The 16298-nt window shown below is 35.7% G+C and overlaps 1 protein-coding gene across 3 annotated transcripts in view; it reads left to right on the top strand.

Moving 5' to 3' along the window:
- Positions 1-2022, top strand: part of Adgrb3 (adhesion G protein-coupled receptor B3) — a 680206-nt gene extending 678184 nt beyond the window's left edge. For all 3 annotated transcript variants that reach the window (XM_047557982.1, XM_047557981.1, XM_047557980.1), the window contains one exon: positions 1243-2022. In XM_047557982.1, coding sequence (XP_047413938.1) covers positions 1243-1431 — 189 coding nt within the window. In that variant the 3' untranslated portion in view covers positions 1432-2022. The remainder of the gene's footprint in view (positions 1-1242) is intronic.
- Positions 2023-16298: the final 14276 nt, after the last annotated feature.

Here is a 16298-nt window from a genome sequence, read left to right as displayed (position 1 = left end):
AAAGTGATAACTTTTACATGGCATGTCCTCTTGCAACAATAAATAATTTCAGTTTTAATCAATATTCCGCATAACTGGCTGTTTTCATGTTTTAGTTTAATTTTTTTTAAAAAGCTTTCAATCATGATTTTATTCTTGTTCTTTGATGATACTCAGCTTATTCAGATTCTCCTACTTTGCAGAAATCTTTAAACAACACTTACTTAAAATAAAGCAAAGTCACTGTTAAATCTTAACAGAATATAAGTCAAAATAACCTCAAAAAGAGTCTTCTTGTTTATGTATTGAACATCTACAGGACAAAACTCCAAGTGGAGCCATAATTAGGCAAACCTTGAATCTTAGAAAATAGAGGGCATAGACTATAAAAAATAATAAGCAATAATGGTTTTTAGGCATTTTGAAAGACCTCTTGTATTGCGGGATACGTTTTCCATGAAACGGTGCTCTTAAAAGTGAAGAATGCTTTTTGCTAAATTATTATGCCATCCAAATACATAGAAAATTGTAGAAAAATTATAGCAAAAAAAAATCACAAATCAAGAAAATATAGCACCTGTAATCCCAGCTATTTAGGCACTGACACAGAAGGTTTACAAATTCAAAGCCAACTTGGGCAAGTTAGACTGATTCTGTCTCAAAAATTTAAAGGATTGGAAGTGTAGTTCAGTGGTAGAGCAATTGCCTAGCAGGTACAAGGCCCTAGATTCAATTTTTTTTTAATTCTAAAAAGGACAATTTCTTGAAAATACCAAGCAAAGTTAGTGTTTTAAAATTTTCTTAATGAAATGCCAGTAGATTAAATAACATTTTTATTAAATAATATATCTCTTTAAATATTCTCTGATTAGCTTATCTCTCTCAAGATTCTGCTACAATCTTGATTTAAATCAAGATTTAAATTTTCTTCATTTAAATTTTCTTCATTTAAATCTTATTGGTGACTGAACCTCTTTCCTACTCAAATATGTAGTCATACTGACATTTCACATGATACCCAAATTGTAACATTATCTACTTTGCCTTCTGTAGTATTATTCACTTCCTCTACCTCCTGACCTCTTGTAGGATAATTCAGAAAGGTGAAAACTTATATCAAAACTCTCTCTTGCAGTTGACCATAGTTTCAAATCATCTCTGAATAAAATAAGCTAGATTAAAATTACAAATATGTCCTCTTCCTGGAAACTTCAGTAAGCAGCAGCACTAATCATCAAATAAATGACTCTCTTTTCTCAACAGGAAAACCCAGCACCAAACAAGAATCCATGGGACACTTTCAAAAACCCCAGTGAATACCAACATTACACCACAATCAATGTCTTAGACACAGAAGCAAAGGATGCTTTGGAACTGAGGCCAGCAGAATGGGAGAAGTGTCTGAATTTGCCTCTGGATGTGCAAGAAGGTGACTTTCAAACAGAAGTTTAACAAAATCAAAATGAACTGAGGCAAAGACACAATAACCTAATGCACTGACACTTATGACTTGGGAAGCCTGACATTTCTATCTGGACAATGTGACTATCCTGTGTCAGGACCTTCATGTGCCAAACGTCAGTGGTGTTTTCCTATGGTAATTCCCCACTAGTCAGGCTAGTGGAGAGACACCAGGTGTACAGTTCTGACCATCCTGTGTTGTAAGTACCTGTGGAATGGATTTGTAAGGTAATCTTTATAGATAAACCTCAAGCAACGATTCATGTTGTAACCGCTTCATATGGTTTAGTTTTCAAAAAACTTCACCATGAAGCACAATGTATATATTTATGCAGTTTTTAAAGTTTATAACAGTCTGTTTGGCCATTACTACACTTTTTACTTTATAATATAAAAGCAAAGTTTTTGTCATTAAATGAATGTTTGTTGAGCTACATTCTTCATTGCTTTAAATGCAATAAAGTAATAATCTCACTTTTATATGAATAATATATTTCACATCTTTATTATTGCAGTTTTCTCTAGAAAGCTCTGAGTAGCTTTCTCTGCTGCAGCTGTGTATAAAATATTTAAAATGTTGTATGGTGTAAATAAACTTTTGTCTACATATCAGTTTTTTAGTGCATTTTATTTTGGATTTGTTGAGCAAAAATTTACATATTTATAAAGTTTTTTTTTCAATACAGATACTGAAATGTATTCACAGTTTTAATAGCATACCGTTATTACTCCTTTGAGGCTAATGATTTCTCAAATGTAATAATAGGTTTGTATAGTATTTCTGTATTTTCTACTTAAACATCCTTTGGAACAATGTACCATGTAAATGGGACTTGTCAGAAATCTGCTGCCATCATACTCTTACATAAATATGTTTTTTTTTTTCCTATTCAGGAAAAAAGACAACTAGTAAAAAACAGGAAGTTACAATACAGAAAATAATACAGGGAAAGTGTTTTAAGTAATTAAGTTTGCTGCATGTTTCACGGAAGAAGCTACTCATACTACAGCTCTTCATAGCATAGAATTGAACTTATTCAGGATTTTTAAAAATATCTTATCTGTATATTCTCTAGCAGAATTAGAACGGAAGTGATGAATCTGATGGGACAATTTGCCTCTGGTTTGAAAGTGCAAAGCCTGAGGTGAGCCAACCACAAAGTCCCCAGTGTCCTCTCTCATATAAGAGCTGCACTGGTGATGTTTTTTGCTCCCTCAGAGACACATTAAACAAGATGTTGTGGGAAGGATTTTGGCAATTTCCTGGTCCTTTCAATGGCTGGAGATTGTGCTCTTCAGGCTGAAGCAAGCAATGGGTGGAAGAGGGACTGGGGTTCTCCAAGTTCCTGGAATGTGAATTTGGATTAACTTGCCATTAAGCCTGAGTTGTGTGGTCTGCAGTGTCTGAAACTCCTGTGAGTCAGTCCCTGCTCCTTGAGACCTTGGGGTCCCGCACTCAGGTTGTGAGGTAGATGATGGTGCTTCAACACTCAAGTGCGCCTCTGAGCTGGAGCCTTAAAAACCACACAGCTCAGGCTGAGCTGTCAGATCCTTACCATGTTCTCAGTGTCAAGATGTTAAAAGTATATTTTTAATCAGATTTTAAAAATAAAGTGACATCATTATGCAAAAAATAGTATAACTAAAGACTGATTTTTCAATAAAATAAACTCATGCCAATTATAATACAATTGTATAGCCTATTGAATTTATAAGATGACTTTTTGATGATAGGAATAATATTTAACAAATTTTATCTATCCATATATATGCAGACATACACACGTGTATATTATCTATGCGTATGTGTGTTTGTATATATGTATATTTAAATTCATACTATTCATTTCCATCTCAGGTAACCTATAGGTGTGAATGCACACCATACATGGAGTCATTCATTACAAATTATAAAATCTTGATGGAAAAAACACACTAGGCATGTTTGCAAACATAAATTCAATGTGTTTAGAAAACATAAATTCAGTGTATGAGACCAATATTTCTTCTAAATATTCACAGTCATAAAGGTTTCCACTTTCTCACTTTGATTTGCCTTTAGTTCTAATAACTCTAAATTAACATGTGAAAACTAGCCAGAAGTTTCAATGTCTAAAATGTTAGGGTAGATGTTTGGGTTACTCTAAGAAGGTTGTGTGACAGTCTAAGAAGGATGTTGTGACAGTGGTGGTGGTTTTGTTTTTCATTTTGTGTTTTAATCTTTAAAAAAAAGCAGTTGACAAGTATTAAGAAATCATAATGCAAGGGAGTCACTTCTAGTCCACTCCTTTTAAGATTCCAGTGCACTTTCTTTCTCTCATACACATGTGTGCACACACCTACACACATAAATAATCTACCACGTTGAGCTTCAGGACAAGGGACAGTGCTCCAGTCCTAAACATTTCATCCCCCAACACCCCACTGAACTCTCAGTTTGCCTGGGTCTTTGTGCCCTTGGACTAGAAGTTCTTCCTCTCCCCCGTGTCTAAATTTTACTTATGTTTCAAGATGCATCTCAAATTTCATCTTCATGAAATTCTCCAGAAACTTTCAAGCTCAAAATAATTTCTTCTGTGAATTCTTATGGCACTGCATCTGTACCTCTTTTAGGGCTATAAAAATCTACTACCTTGTTAATTATACACATTTCTGATATCCTCTGGTGGACTGAAGTGCCTAGAGGGCAGAATTCATGTCTGATTCATTTTGTGTTTCTTAAGGGACCTAGCACAATTATGTTCACACAATAAATATTTGTTGAATTATTTGCGGAATTTATTTAGTGTTGTTTACAGTCATACATACCAAGTCACATACTCAAAAGTATTTATTGAGTAATCATCATATATTTATTCCTATATTAAATGGTTAGGGTACTATAGGACCTCTGGTTTAGGTGGCTCATAATCTATTAGATATTTAAGACACGTGAAACAAGCAATGATATTATTTAAGAATTTATAAATGTTTATTACCATATATTATCTATTTTTGTCCTTATTAACATGTGAGGCTGAAATTAATTATCCTAAAGAATGGAGGCTCAGAAGACATTAAACAACTTACTGAAGATGACCATAAATAATAACAGAAACCATATGAGAGCCTCAGTCTACTCGTTCCTAATCTACGTTATTTCCATAGCACCACAGAATTTCCACTTGTTCCTTCTAGATGATTAGGTCCCCAAAACAAGTTTCTAAAGTTCCATGGAGCTATTTTCAGGCAATAAGTAGAGGCATAAAGCTGGAAACACACACCCGTTGTCAAGGGAGTAGGGGGGCCAGTAACTGATCGTAGCAGAAAAGTGTGGCCTTATATAAAATAACAGGTGAACCTAAGTAGACCTAGTTCTGTAGTCCACTGTATGGTTTTATTTGCACTTGCAAATAAAATTTCACTAGTTTTGTTGCTACTAGTACACTCACAACAGAAGACTGGAGACATAAGCCAACTTACATTTTTAGATTATTTTTAGACTCTTTGTAAAAATGCATAACTGCAAATTTAAAACTTCACAACTAATAAACCTCGACTTCAGAAAGTTTAGTTCATAAATTCTGAATCATCCTCAATTTCTTAGAATAACTTTATCAGGTTTTAATTTTCCAAAATTATCCATATCAACATCAATTAACTCCTATTAATTTTTCATACGTCAATGAAAAACATGAAACTAATACTAGCCTGTATATGAAGTTTTCCATGGTGACAAAATCATCTTTCCCCTGAGGTGATTCTATAGTCAGGTTTGCAACTGGGGTGGTAGAAGAGAGATTTCATAACCAAGAACCAAAGGATATGGAAAGGAGAGAAAGCTTGGCAATTAATGAAAATGGCAATAATTTTTAGGTGTCAAATAAAGGACAAGTCCAGACTTAGGGAGGAAGAGATTTTATTTGAAAAGACTATTGCAATGGGAGAAAGGTTATTATTTGAAAGGAGAATATGCTGCAACTACAAGATCTATAAGCATCTCAGAGGTCAGGCAGAAAGTACTTTTCTTTGATATGGAGTAGTAAAGGAGAGTAGAAAGAGCTAGGGGTGTGCACATGGGGTGAAGAAGTGGTGTGATCAGAGAGTTGAAGGGGAATATTTTTCTTTGTGGTCAGTCAATTCTGAGAGATATGTCAGGAGAGGTTGCTCTACCTTCCAGTTCTTGGTTAAACTCCCAGTACTTAAACTCAAGAATGTTTAAATCCAAGAATTGTTCGAAGTTCAGAGTCACAGGAAAAGCAAGAAACTCAGCTGCAGTGCTGTCAAGTTATCAAGTATTTTGTTCAGATTTCTTAGTAGGGACAAACAGTTCAGTCAGTAATTCCTGGGACAAAGGACAGGAATTTTGAGGGTCTCCATATGACTTTGTCATGGCATTTGTAAACAAGGGGCTCATCCATGAGACTTATCTAAATAATGTTAAAGAATGATTCTTTGCAGTAAATAGTTTCTAGAACTCAAAAGGGTGAGGAGATTTCTTGACATTTGCTATTTCCAAAGAGCATAGTGTTTTCAGAATTATCCAATTCCAGGGTATGAAAACTGGTCCCAAGAAACAAAAGATAAAAGCAGACAGATCCAGGATTGCACAGCAAGCAATTTTTTTGGCAGATTTACTGACAGAAACATGGTTCCAAATGGCAGCAATACCAACTGGATCCCCGCAATTTGGGTCAGAAGGAGCAACATGTATATTGGCCAAGACAGAAGTGACTTCATGCTAGACAGAATGCCTTGTCTTAAGCTAATATCAAAGAGTCAGCACATACCTAGTGACAGGGCCGGTTGTAAACCTCCACACACCACTCTAATGGTTTTGTGTACTTAAAGTTTTCTGGTAAACTACGCAGGAAAAACTGACCAGGGTTACTCTGGGGTAATCATGGTGGTTACGTTTCAAGATGACTGCTGTCATGCTAAGATAAATCCATAGGTAAGTAGGCTCAGACTTATCACAAGTAATGGAATTAAGCCTGCGGAAATGAGAGTCATTTTAAACAACTGTCAATTTTCAATCAGTGGTGAATAAAAAAAAGGATTTTCTCATATTAGACAAATAGTCATGGCTCTTTAGCAGAAATGATTCCAAAGTGAACATGCTAAATGTTATAAGGAAGGTGAAAACACCCAATTTTAGGTCTTAGCTGGTCAATCATCTCCTGACCCAGACTCTAGCTTGTACCCATATATCATTACAACCTACAGGTATTGAAAAGCTGAGTCAAAAGTATTTTTTTTCTAAAATATAAAAAGCTGGAATTTGTTGGGGGGGGAAACACCTGAAACTTATTTGTAAATCCTTTTTTTTTTTTTTTTTTGGTATTGGGGGATTAAACTCAGGGGCACTCGACCAGTGAGCCACATCCCCAGCCCTATTTCGTATTTTATTTAAAGACAGAGTCTCACTGAGTTGCTTAGCACCTTGCCATTGCTGAGGCTGACTTTGAACTCGAAATTCTCCTGCCTCAACCTCCCAAGCCACTGGAATTATGGGTGTGTGCCACTGCACCCCGCTTGTAAATCAATTCTTAAAATGTTAGTAGCCTGATCCCACAATCCTGACATAGAGGGGTTAAAGCAAAAATCACACTGTACAAAGTTAAACAGGCCAAGAAGAATTTCTTTAAGAATATTACAACAGGAAAAAGAGGAAAGAAGTCAGTCTGAACTGAAACAAAGAACTAGTATGTTCAAGAGTTGGGATGAGGAATGAAGAACAGGGTGAGGGTGTGTTCATAGGTGTGTTCACTAATTGGCCATGAAATGCAAATTCTAGCTAATGATTCAGCAAAGCCCCTGAAGAAGTTGGGCTCCTATCCTCCCAGGGAATTGGAAGATAGAGGCACTTGATAATTATGTTTCCAAAAAAGGGAGACAAGATCTTTGAGAAGGATACCCTAGGCTTTAAAACTGGCAAGAACCTTTAAAGTTGTTCTACATCTCAAAGAAAAAGATAGAGAATTTATAAGTTTGCTAAAATAAGGGTTCTAAGAAAAGAGAGGTCAGAGACTAGAGTCATGTAGAAGTATGCTGGAAGTTGTCAAGTTGAAGAGAACGTTAAGATATTATTGGTGCCATACAAGTAAACTAGTAGATTGACACCTGAAAACCAGTAGAAATGATGAGACCTATCCATGACCTTAGTCCACTAGACTTTAATCACCTCAAAATACCCAGCCAGAAAGATTTGCAACCTTCACCCTTCCTTAAAGACAAGTCATTGAGAAAACCGTTCTAAGTTACCTCCTATGTTTCAGGATAAGAAGCTGTTAAGGGGAGCGAGTATATCTCCCTCATTACAAAACCACTAACCACTAAATAAGGGCCAGCTCACCATCAATAAGCGATTTCCAACAAAAGAGCCACAAAGGTTAAAATTGAAGGTCAGCATTTCAATCCCCATCCTTTTATGTTGCCAATTCAGAATTTGTTTCAATTTTTCAGATGAATGCCTGAACTACCATTCTTTAGTATCTCCCTCTTTTTCCCTCTCTCAGATCTAGAAGTACACTTCTAAATTTCAAAAGCATGATATATATAAATTTTGGGATAAACTTTTATGGAAAAGTTATGTTGTGTTTTGCTTTATTCTGAATTGGACTTGAAGTGGTTTATAAAAATATATGTTAATTCAATTATTCAATAAAAATGTATTTAGAACCAATTGCAATTTAGATGCTGCATTAGGAGTTGGAGATTTAACAGTGAACAAGACCCAGTCCCTATTTCCAAGGGACTTAGCATTCTTAAGGGTACACAGATCAACAAATAGAATTATAATAACTTGATGGATTTATAAGGGAAAAAAAAGAATGCACTCTGAGAAAATTTGTAAAAGGTATATTAAAAGTATGAAGAAGGATGATCAAGGTGACACATACATTGTACCTAAAATGTATGCCTCCAGGTTCTAGACTTTTCCCTGGAGCTGCACATGATGGCTCTGAGCTTCCTAGCAACCAATGCAAATACAGCAACTGCAATTAGTTATGTAGTTCACAGTGTCTCTAAGACAAAAACCAACATATTCTAAGGTAGGAAAAAAAAAACCAAGAAGTACCTCTTATGAACCCTCAAACTTCATTACTTGAAAAATTCTTTATAAATATCATCCTTATAAATTTCCTAAGTTTTGCAGAGTTAATCCTTATGTCCCTTCTTGCAGGGTATTGTGATTTTCAATTTATGAGCCAATTTGACTAAGCCACTGTACTAGATATTTAGTCAGACAGCAGTCTAGACATCACTGTGAAAGTATTTTTTAGATGAGATTAACCTTTAAATCAGTAAACTATGAGTAAATCATAATGTGGGCGGGCCTCATCAAATCAGTTGAAAGCCTTAGGAGGAAAAGACTGAGGTCCTGTAAGAGGAAATTTTTCTCCTGACTACTTTCTAGACTAGACTTGTAACAACTTCTCTCTCTTGGGTCTCCTGCTGATTATCTACTCTACATAGTTGGTCTTGCCAGGAAGTCTAATCATGTTGGTCATTTCCTTAAAATAAATCTCTCTCTTTCTATGTATATACACATAACCTATTAGTTCTATTTCTCTGGAAAACCCTAACACAAGAAAATACCTAACACTCAGTAAGATTACCAGAAACAGTTTTTTAGAGTCAGATCAATATGCTGTAAGTAATAAAGTTTTTCAATAATCTGACTCAAAAAAAAAAAAAAAGAAATAGAATATCAGTTCTACTTCAAGAACTGACACATGAATATGATTTCTCATAATGGAGCTTTGACCACTAAGTTTTATGTATGCCTTAAGATTATGAGCACTTTATGTGTAAATATTCATTTAATCATCAAAACTAACCTAGAAGCATAATCTATCACTATTCATTTTGCAAATGAGAAAACTGAGGTTTATACCTTCTCCAATATCATACAGGCATAAGTGGTAGAGCCAAGATTTGTCCTCACAGTTTAGCTCAGAGTCTAATTATTTTGCTGAAAATTGAAAAATTTTAAGCAGCAGAAAGTTCAATGTTAAACTCACTAGCAAGTATTTGGTATGAATTAAGGGGAGGTCCCTACCAGCTGAATATAGCATAAAAACATGGGCATCCAGAGGATTCCACACTGAAGACTATTGAGGAAGAACTGCCAAGAACTTCCTCAGGACACACGCTTAGGTTTGATTCAACACAGGGTATGTGAGTGACTGATCCCAAAGTTCTACATCATAAAACATCAAAATGAAAACTTCTTCTTAGAGGTTAATATCACCAGGTTACTAAAGCCTGATCAGTTCATAAATATTTCTTTTTTAAAGTTCAATATTCATGGGACATCTTAACTTTTAAGTGAAATAACTTTTCTGTGAACTGTAAAAGATAAACTTCCTGCAAAATACAATCCCGGTTAACCAATTAGAAATAATCAGTCCATTAGATATTTACTAAAAAATTACAATTAGGACTTTGAAACTGTGAGCTTAAAGTCATGCTTGCAAGTAGTGATTAAATGATAGGATGAGAATCTCTTATGGCCATCTTATTTTATGTCATGCAGTCCTGCTGCAGAAGATTACTTATATGTCTCTTATTTCTAAGTTGTGGGGAGGAGGGTAACATATCCAGTCCATCAAGAAGTCATTAATGTGAAGAAGAACTAGGGCACAGTTTGGGTTTGGCCCACTATGAATTCTCTGAAATAGTTCCTTGAAGGGGCCAATACCACAAACTTTAAATCTCAAGGTAAAATTAACTGCTAGGTTATATATAATTATTAGTATTTGGGACTCCCAATAAAAGCTACAGATAGATTGTTTCAAGGCTTTGGGATTTTTAAAAAGTTTTTCTCATAGAAATACCATCCATCAAAGTGAAAAAGAATGTAAGAACAAACAAAGATGCCCCAGAGCTCACTACCATTCCCATCAAATATTTGTCCAAGAAACTTATAATTTTTTTTTTGTTCTTGTAAAAAATTCCCAGGCATTTTGGATGCAATGTTCTGCCACTGCTATTTCTAATACTCATAACAAAAATTGTTCATCTTAAAAGTAAAATTCATGCCAGTAACTTTCCTTAACATCGTCCCAGGGAAGGATTAATAATCATTCTGAGGATATGAATACCAAATTTGCCAGGTAGATTTATAGAAAAAGTTTTGTATTTTTTGTAGATAACACATAGTTGTCATTTGAGTCATGTAACCAGAGCAATGGGAATGATTTCAGATATATTTCTATGTAAGTTCTGACCATCTGATGGCTTTAGTAAGAACAACTAAGTCTATGTGCAGTGACTCCTCATCTAAGTTTGGGAGGGTTTTCACAGTGGCTGCCCCTTTCTGGTCTTCCCCTTCATGAGAGCAGAGGGAAACTGAGAACTAGAAGAAACCTGCAGGACCCTTCTCTAGCTAACCAAATTTCTTAGTGACCCAGAGATCAGAAAATAGAGAATGAAGTGCTTCAAAGCAGGGCCTTCTCCCCTTGGAGTCCTATCATGTTCTTACCACAGCAAACAGATTCTGCCATGCTCTCCTGGCAGGAGAGGGGCTCCCACAGATCATGGTCAGCAAACAGCCTCCACCAGAGGACTTTCTGCCAGGCACTTTCCTTTGCTCTCGTTTTGGGATCTTGGGGATACATTTCCTTCCATTTCCAGAGGTCTGTAGATCCATCCTGCAGATCCATCCAAGATCAACTTGGATAGAGCAACTCATGTGCACACTTGGACATTTTCAAAAGATAGGTGAGAACTGGACCCACTTTTCCTCAGGGAAAAATACGAGTATAAGGTTGCCACTTGTCATGCTTTGAATTGAGGCTTTCCAAACACTATCCCAGGCTCTCAAGTTCACACACCTGTGTTCTCACTTGCCAGGAAGCTCATTTGCTTGAGAGAAAGAACTGAGGATGCACATGAAACTACTGGGGCTTGTTGAGTCGGTGGAGTGCTGCTTGCGATGGAGCCCTGCCTCATTGTGGGCCAAGTGCTTTTCTCTTACAGCAGAAAGGCATGGAGGAGGCCAAAACCAACCTCCATTCCTGCCAAGTTTGGCAGTGAATCAGAAGGCACTTCAAATAAATTCATTCTGTGGCCTTCTCAATAGGGCCAGGCATTCCTTATTATCAGTATAGCTTCTTTTATCTGAGCAGCTCTTAAAAATACTTAATTGTAAATAGCATGCAGCCTTTTAAAAGCATTTTTTTAGTGTTTTTTTTTTTATTGTGAACAAATGGGATACATGTTGTTTCTCTGTTTGTACATGGAGTAAGGCATACCATTTGTGTAATCATAAATTTACATAGGGTAATGTTGTTTGATTTATTTTGTTATTTTTTCCCTTCCCCTCCACTCCTCCCACTCCTCCTTTCCCTCTATACAGTCCTTCCTCCCTCCATTCTTGCCCCCTTCCATAACCCTAACCCTAACCCTTACCCTAACCCTAACACTAACCCCTCCCTTAAAAGCATTTTAATGAAGGTATTCAAACACATCAAATCCTAGAGATCACTTTGTATATGTATATATATATATTTTTTAATGTAATTCAATAAGATAGGTGCCATTATGGAATAGTCAAGAAGATGTGAATAACTACACTAGCCACAGATTTCTCAGGAACTCAAGCAGAGACTCTTGTTCTGAGTCTTTATTCAACATGTTTTCTGGGACATCACAGAGCTGAGGTTGCACATCTTTCTGTTGACATTGAGATTATGACAACCATGTGTTTAGAAGCAGACTGCTAGCCCTTGTCCACAATTTCAAATACTTCACTTCAGCACAGCTGTGCAGAGACCTTCCTGACCCTATTTTAATTAGTATAATTAACTTCCCATTTTATAACTCTAGCATGGTAGACTTTTCAGGATTTATCATTTGACACTCAAAGAGAAAAATATGAATATTATGTTATCAACTGAAGAAATTATCCTGCTTTCTTTATGCATACAAGGAAAGCTAGTAGGCATTCACTGGCACCTGTCAAGCTGTATTTGATATTCCCACACAATTGAGAAGAAACCCACAGGACCCTTCACTAGCTTTTATAGACCTGCTGATCAAGCCAGAGATGCCCTAGAAATATTTGATATGTTAAGAGTGAAGAAGGTTGAACAGTCTACTTCTTGCTCATAGTCATATATGCAAATAAAGGTCATTTAGAAATGATTCCTCCTAAGTTTCAAGTGAAGCCTTAGAATTTTAAGATTCTACGTATTAGAACTTTTTGTGCCAAAAAAAATGTAAAAGGGTACAAGTAGAAGAGAAGGGCTTCAAAATATAAATTAGAGAATGAAAATTAACTTGCCACTCTGCTTTGGTGATCAGCATTTTTCCCTTTCAGCAACATATGGAATAAATCATGATCATTACTTTGGGGAGCTGATGGATGAGGAAAGGGAAAAAGAAAGAGAGGGCAAGAGAGAGTAAGCAAAGGGAGGATGGAGAATAAGAGGAAGAATTAACAACTGAAGTGAGAGAAACACAAAAGGCATATGAAGAAAGCAATTTGGAGACAGAAAACAAACACATAATTCTCTACTAGCCAAAAGCATGTAAGACTCCTGGGGATGGCGAAGCATCAAGATTTCTCTGAAAACACTGTGTGAACAAAAGACTTGGAGGGCTTTTGAGCATAGAGGAATGGTGGGACATGTTGGACATTGAAAGGGGAAGCAAAGGAGATAGGTGATGCAGATGCAGATGAGATACTGACAGAGACATTCACAATTAAGTGGTGCCTTCAAGTCTGGTTTCCAGGGTTTTCCAGTTGTGTGTCAGTTATTACTCTGAACAATGAATAAAGCTTCTTAATTTCTTTTCCAGTACAGGTTTTTTACCTATGTGTCTAGGTAAAATTGATTCTCTAGCAGATGATGTAAAATCACTATGGAGATATATTTATGCTACCATGGAAGTATTGTGAGTATCTGGAGATAATGCTATTTTCAATTTGACTAAAGGTTCATTTTTATATTTTTGCCAAAGTACCAATAAAGATTAAAAAACAAGATCCTTCAGTCTCAATTCTTAACTCCTTATAAAAAAAAGCACTCTTTTCCCAATGACCCAAAGGAACAATTGTTCTAATTACTTATTAATAAGAAATCAAAAGAATCTATTGGACAAGAAAATACTTGTCAAAGGAGAGGAGGAATAAGATAGTGAGAAAATGGAAGGGAGCATTTGCTCATAACAACATTGTTTTCTAGTTGTATGGGAAGTGAGACAGTCAAGTAGGACTAAGAGCTTTACTATCCGAAGGGCACTGTCTAATCTTTTGATCTCTTGAGTCTACACTAACTTAGAGACTATGATTCTTATGCTCTTCTGATTCCTGTCATCTAAACATATTATAATTGTTCATGTTAACAAAATAAATAAAGATACTATTAGGGAAATGTATGTCAATGAAGAAGTTTGTGAATTATAAATCTTTTCCATAAACCAGCCCTGATTTGTAAATGATACGAAGTGTTCCATGCTTCTGTCCTAAAGGGAGAGAAATTCATAATACCTACCCCATTAATTATCATTTGACAAGGTCTTTGAAAATTCACAGCATTGTTTTCTCTCTTAATAAATTTTTATTTTTAAGAACAATGAAACCACGTATGCTTTTAAACCATATTGAATGAAAAGTAGGAAGTTAGTACTTTATGTCAAACATTGCACACCTTCCCATTACAGAAAGTCCACACTATAACATAACTTGTTTTAATCTGAGAAAAGGTATCATAGGAAATGCTTGCTTTCTCCCAAGGAGAATAAGAGGATACTGAAATAAAAAATTGACCTAGCCCAGTATAAATCCCCCCTAACAGCAACCACTTACTCTTCTGAGAGCAAAGAAATGTTTTCCTTTCCTGAATATGATAACAAAAGCAATGAAGAACCAAGTTATTAAAATGTACATTATTGACCTGCGGAAATATTTCCCGAAGCAATCAGAAAAATTAAGAGGGCAGTTAGGGATGTCAATGAGTAATAAATTGAAGAGAAGAATGTCACATGTTGCTAACATTCATTGGTGACAGGGTGCACAAACCCCAAGCTAACTTGCTGAGCCTTGTCATAAGATTTTTCCTCCTTGGTTTCCAAGTCAAATATTTTTTTCTTATGTAAAGTGATATATGTTCAGTATAAATTATTTATTGACTGTTTATTTCTTTATCGTTGCCTGGAGTCAGTTCCTGATGAGTTAAGCCCTACTTTACCTGGCTTTCTCCTCCTCTGCAAAGTTGTGAGGCTCAGCAGAGAGAAGCCTGCATCTTCAAGCTTTGCCTGACCCTCAGCCTCACCTTGTCTACCACACCAACTTTGGGAACATTGTAGAAAAAAGTTTCTCCAGTGCAGAGACTACCCCTAGGTTCCTCTCACTCAACAGAACACTTTCAAATCTTCAGTAAGGATGTCTGTTTTGTTGACCTCGGAGTTGAGCTATTATTTCTAAAAGAAACACAAGGATCTCTTATTCCTTAGGAAAACAGCATTATTCAAAAAGACAAATTTGCCAAGGTTTGCTTAAAAATATTCCTGTACATACGCTTATTGGACCTTGAACTACTAAATTAATGGAGAGAATACCTTCCAGTCATTATTGAACCACAGTGAATTCTGATGCTGACTTTCAAAAATGTTATCTAACCACATAATAATAAAGGTTATTGAAATAGCTTTAACATCTCTCCTTCCATGTTAAAAAATAATCTATCACTTTACCTGTAATCTAGAACCCTTTGGAACATTCTCAAAGATTTTCAGATAATATAATTTTTTTCTAACTTTAAGATATGTTTACATCACAGACAGGCAGTTGAACTATTTAAATTGTTAAAACAGAGCAGGGCACTCTGCCAGTAATGTCATTGTCAACAGCACTGGGAATGTGAGTAGATAGACATTGTCACAGAACAATTTAGTTCTCCAGCAAAGTATTAAGGAACTTGAGTTCATCTCAAAACCTGGGCTTCATTTGTCAAGTTACTTTTCATCAAAAGGTTAAAATTAGAGATTCATAGAGATTTTTCCCCCACAGTTTTATGATCAGTGTAGTCCCAAATTTAATTCTCCAAATTTCTAAAGAAAATAAATATTTTCATTAAAAGTTTGAAACAATAACTGCACAACTTATTGTAGAATAAAGTTTTCCATAGCACACACACCACCTCCCCTCCTTATCATTCAAGTCTTTGAAAAATTAAAATAAAGCAAAAAAGCAAACATGCTGACAAGAAAATTGCTTCTGAATTATCATGTACTACAGAAGGAAAGATATTTAAGAAAACAGTTAAAGGATAATTAAAGGTAAAAAAAAAAGTTTCTGGCAAAACTGATTAAAATTTCTTTCCTTCTTCAGCTGTGGAGCCAACACATTCTGGTGTGCTGGTCTTGATCCACAGGAAGCACAGCCGCACAGGATACCTGGAGCTGTGCTTGTCAAGGCCAAAATGGACTGGTGTCATTATTTTTTCCAATACATAAACAGTTTGGGGTTTTTTTAAATAATCTAAAAGTTCTTATTCTTGATGGATCATAAAGTAGCCCTGAGACCACCATGGTATTTCAGTAGGCAGGGAAAGTGTGCTTCTTTTTCCAGTGCACAAAATAGTAACAGACAGGTACTCAAAGGCTGAGATTTAATACACTTAATCATTTATACGGATCAATGCCATTCATAAGTGAAAGTGGCTTTGTGCTGAATTTTCCTTTTATTTTTATTTATTTATTTATTTGTGTGTTTGTGTGTGTCTTTCTACTGAGAGTGTGTGTGTGTTCTTCACTGTCCTGAAGTGAAGAACAACAAAATGGTTTTGTTTTTTTTTAATGAAGGTTGGCGCCATTGCTTTTATTTGTACCAAAAAAGCATAAAATCGTTAACCACTGTTGCTTTT

Source organism: Sciurus carolinensis, chromosome 7 (genome assembly GCF_902686445.1).
Source record: "Sciurus carolinensis chromosome 7, mSciCar1.2, whole genome shotgun sequence".
In the NCBI taxonomy this organism is placed as follows: domain Eukaryota; kingdom Metazoa; phylum Chordata; class Mammalia; order Rodentia; family Sciuridae; genus Sciurus; species Sciurus carolinensis.
Note: the sequence above shows the minus strand (reverse complement) of the source record. Positions and strands in the feature narration are given on the sequence as shown.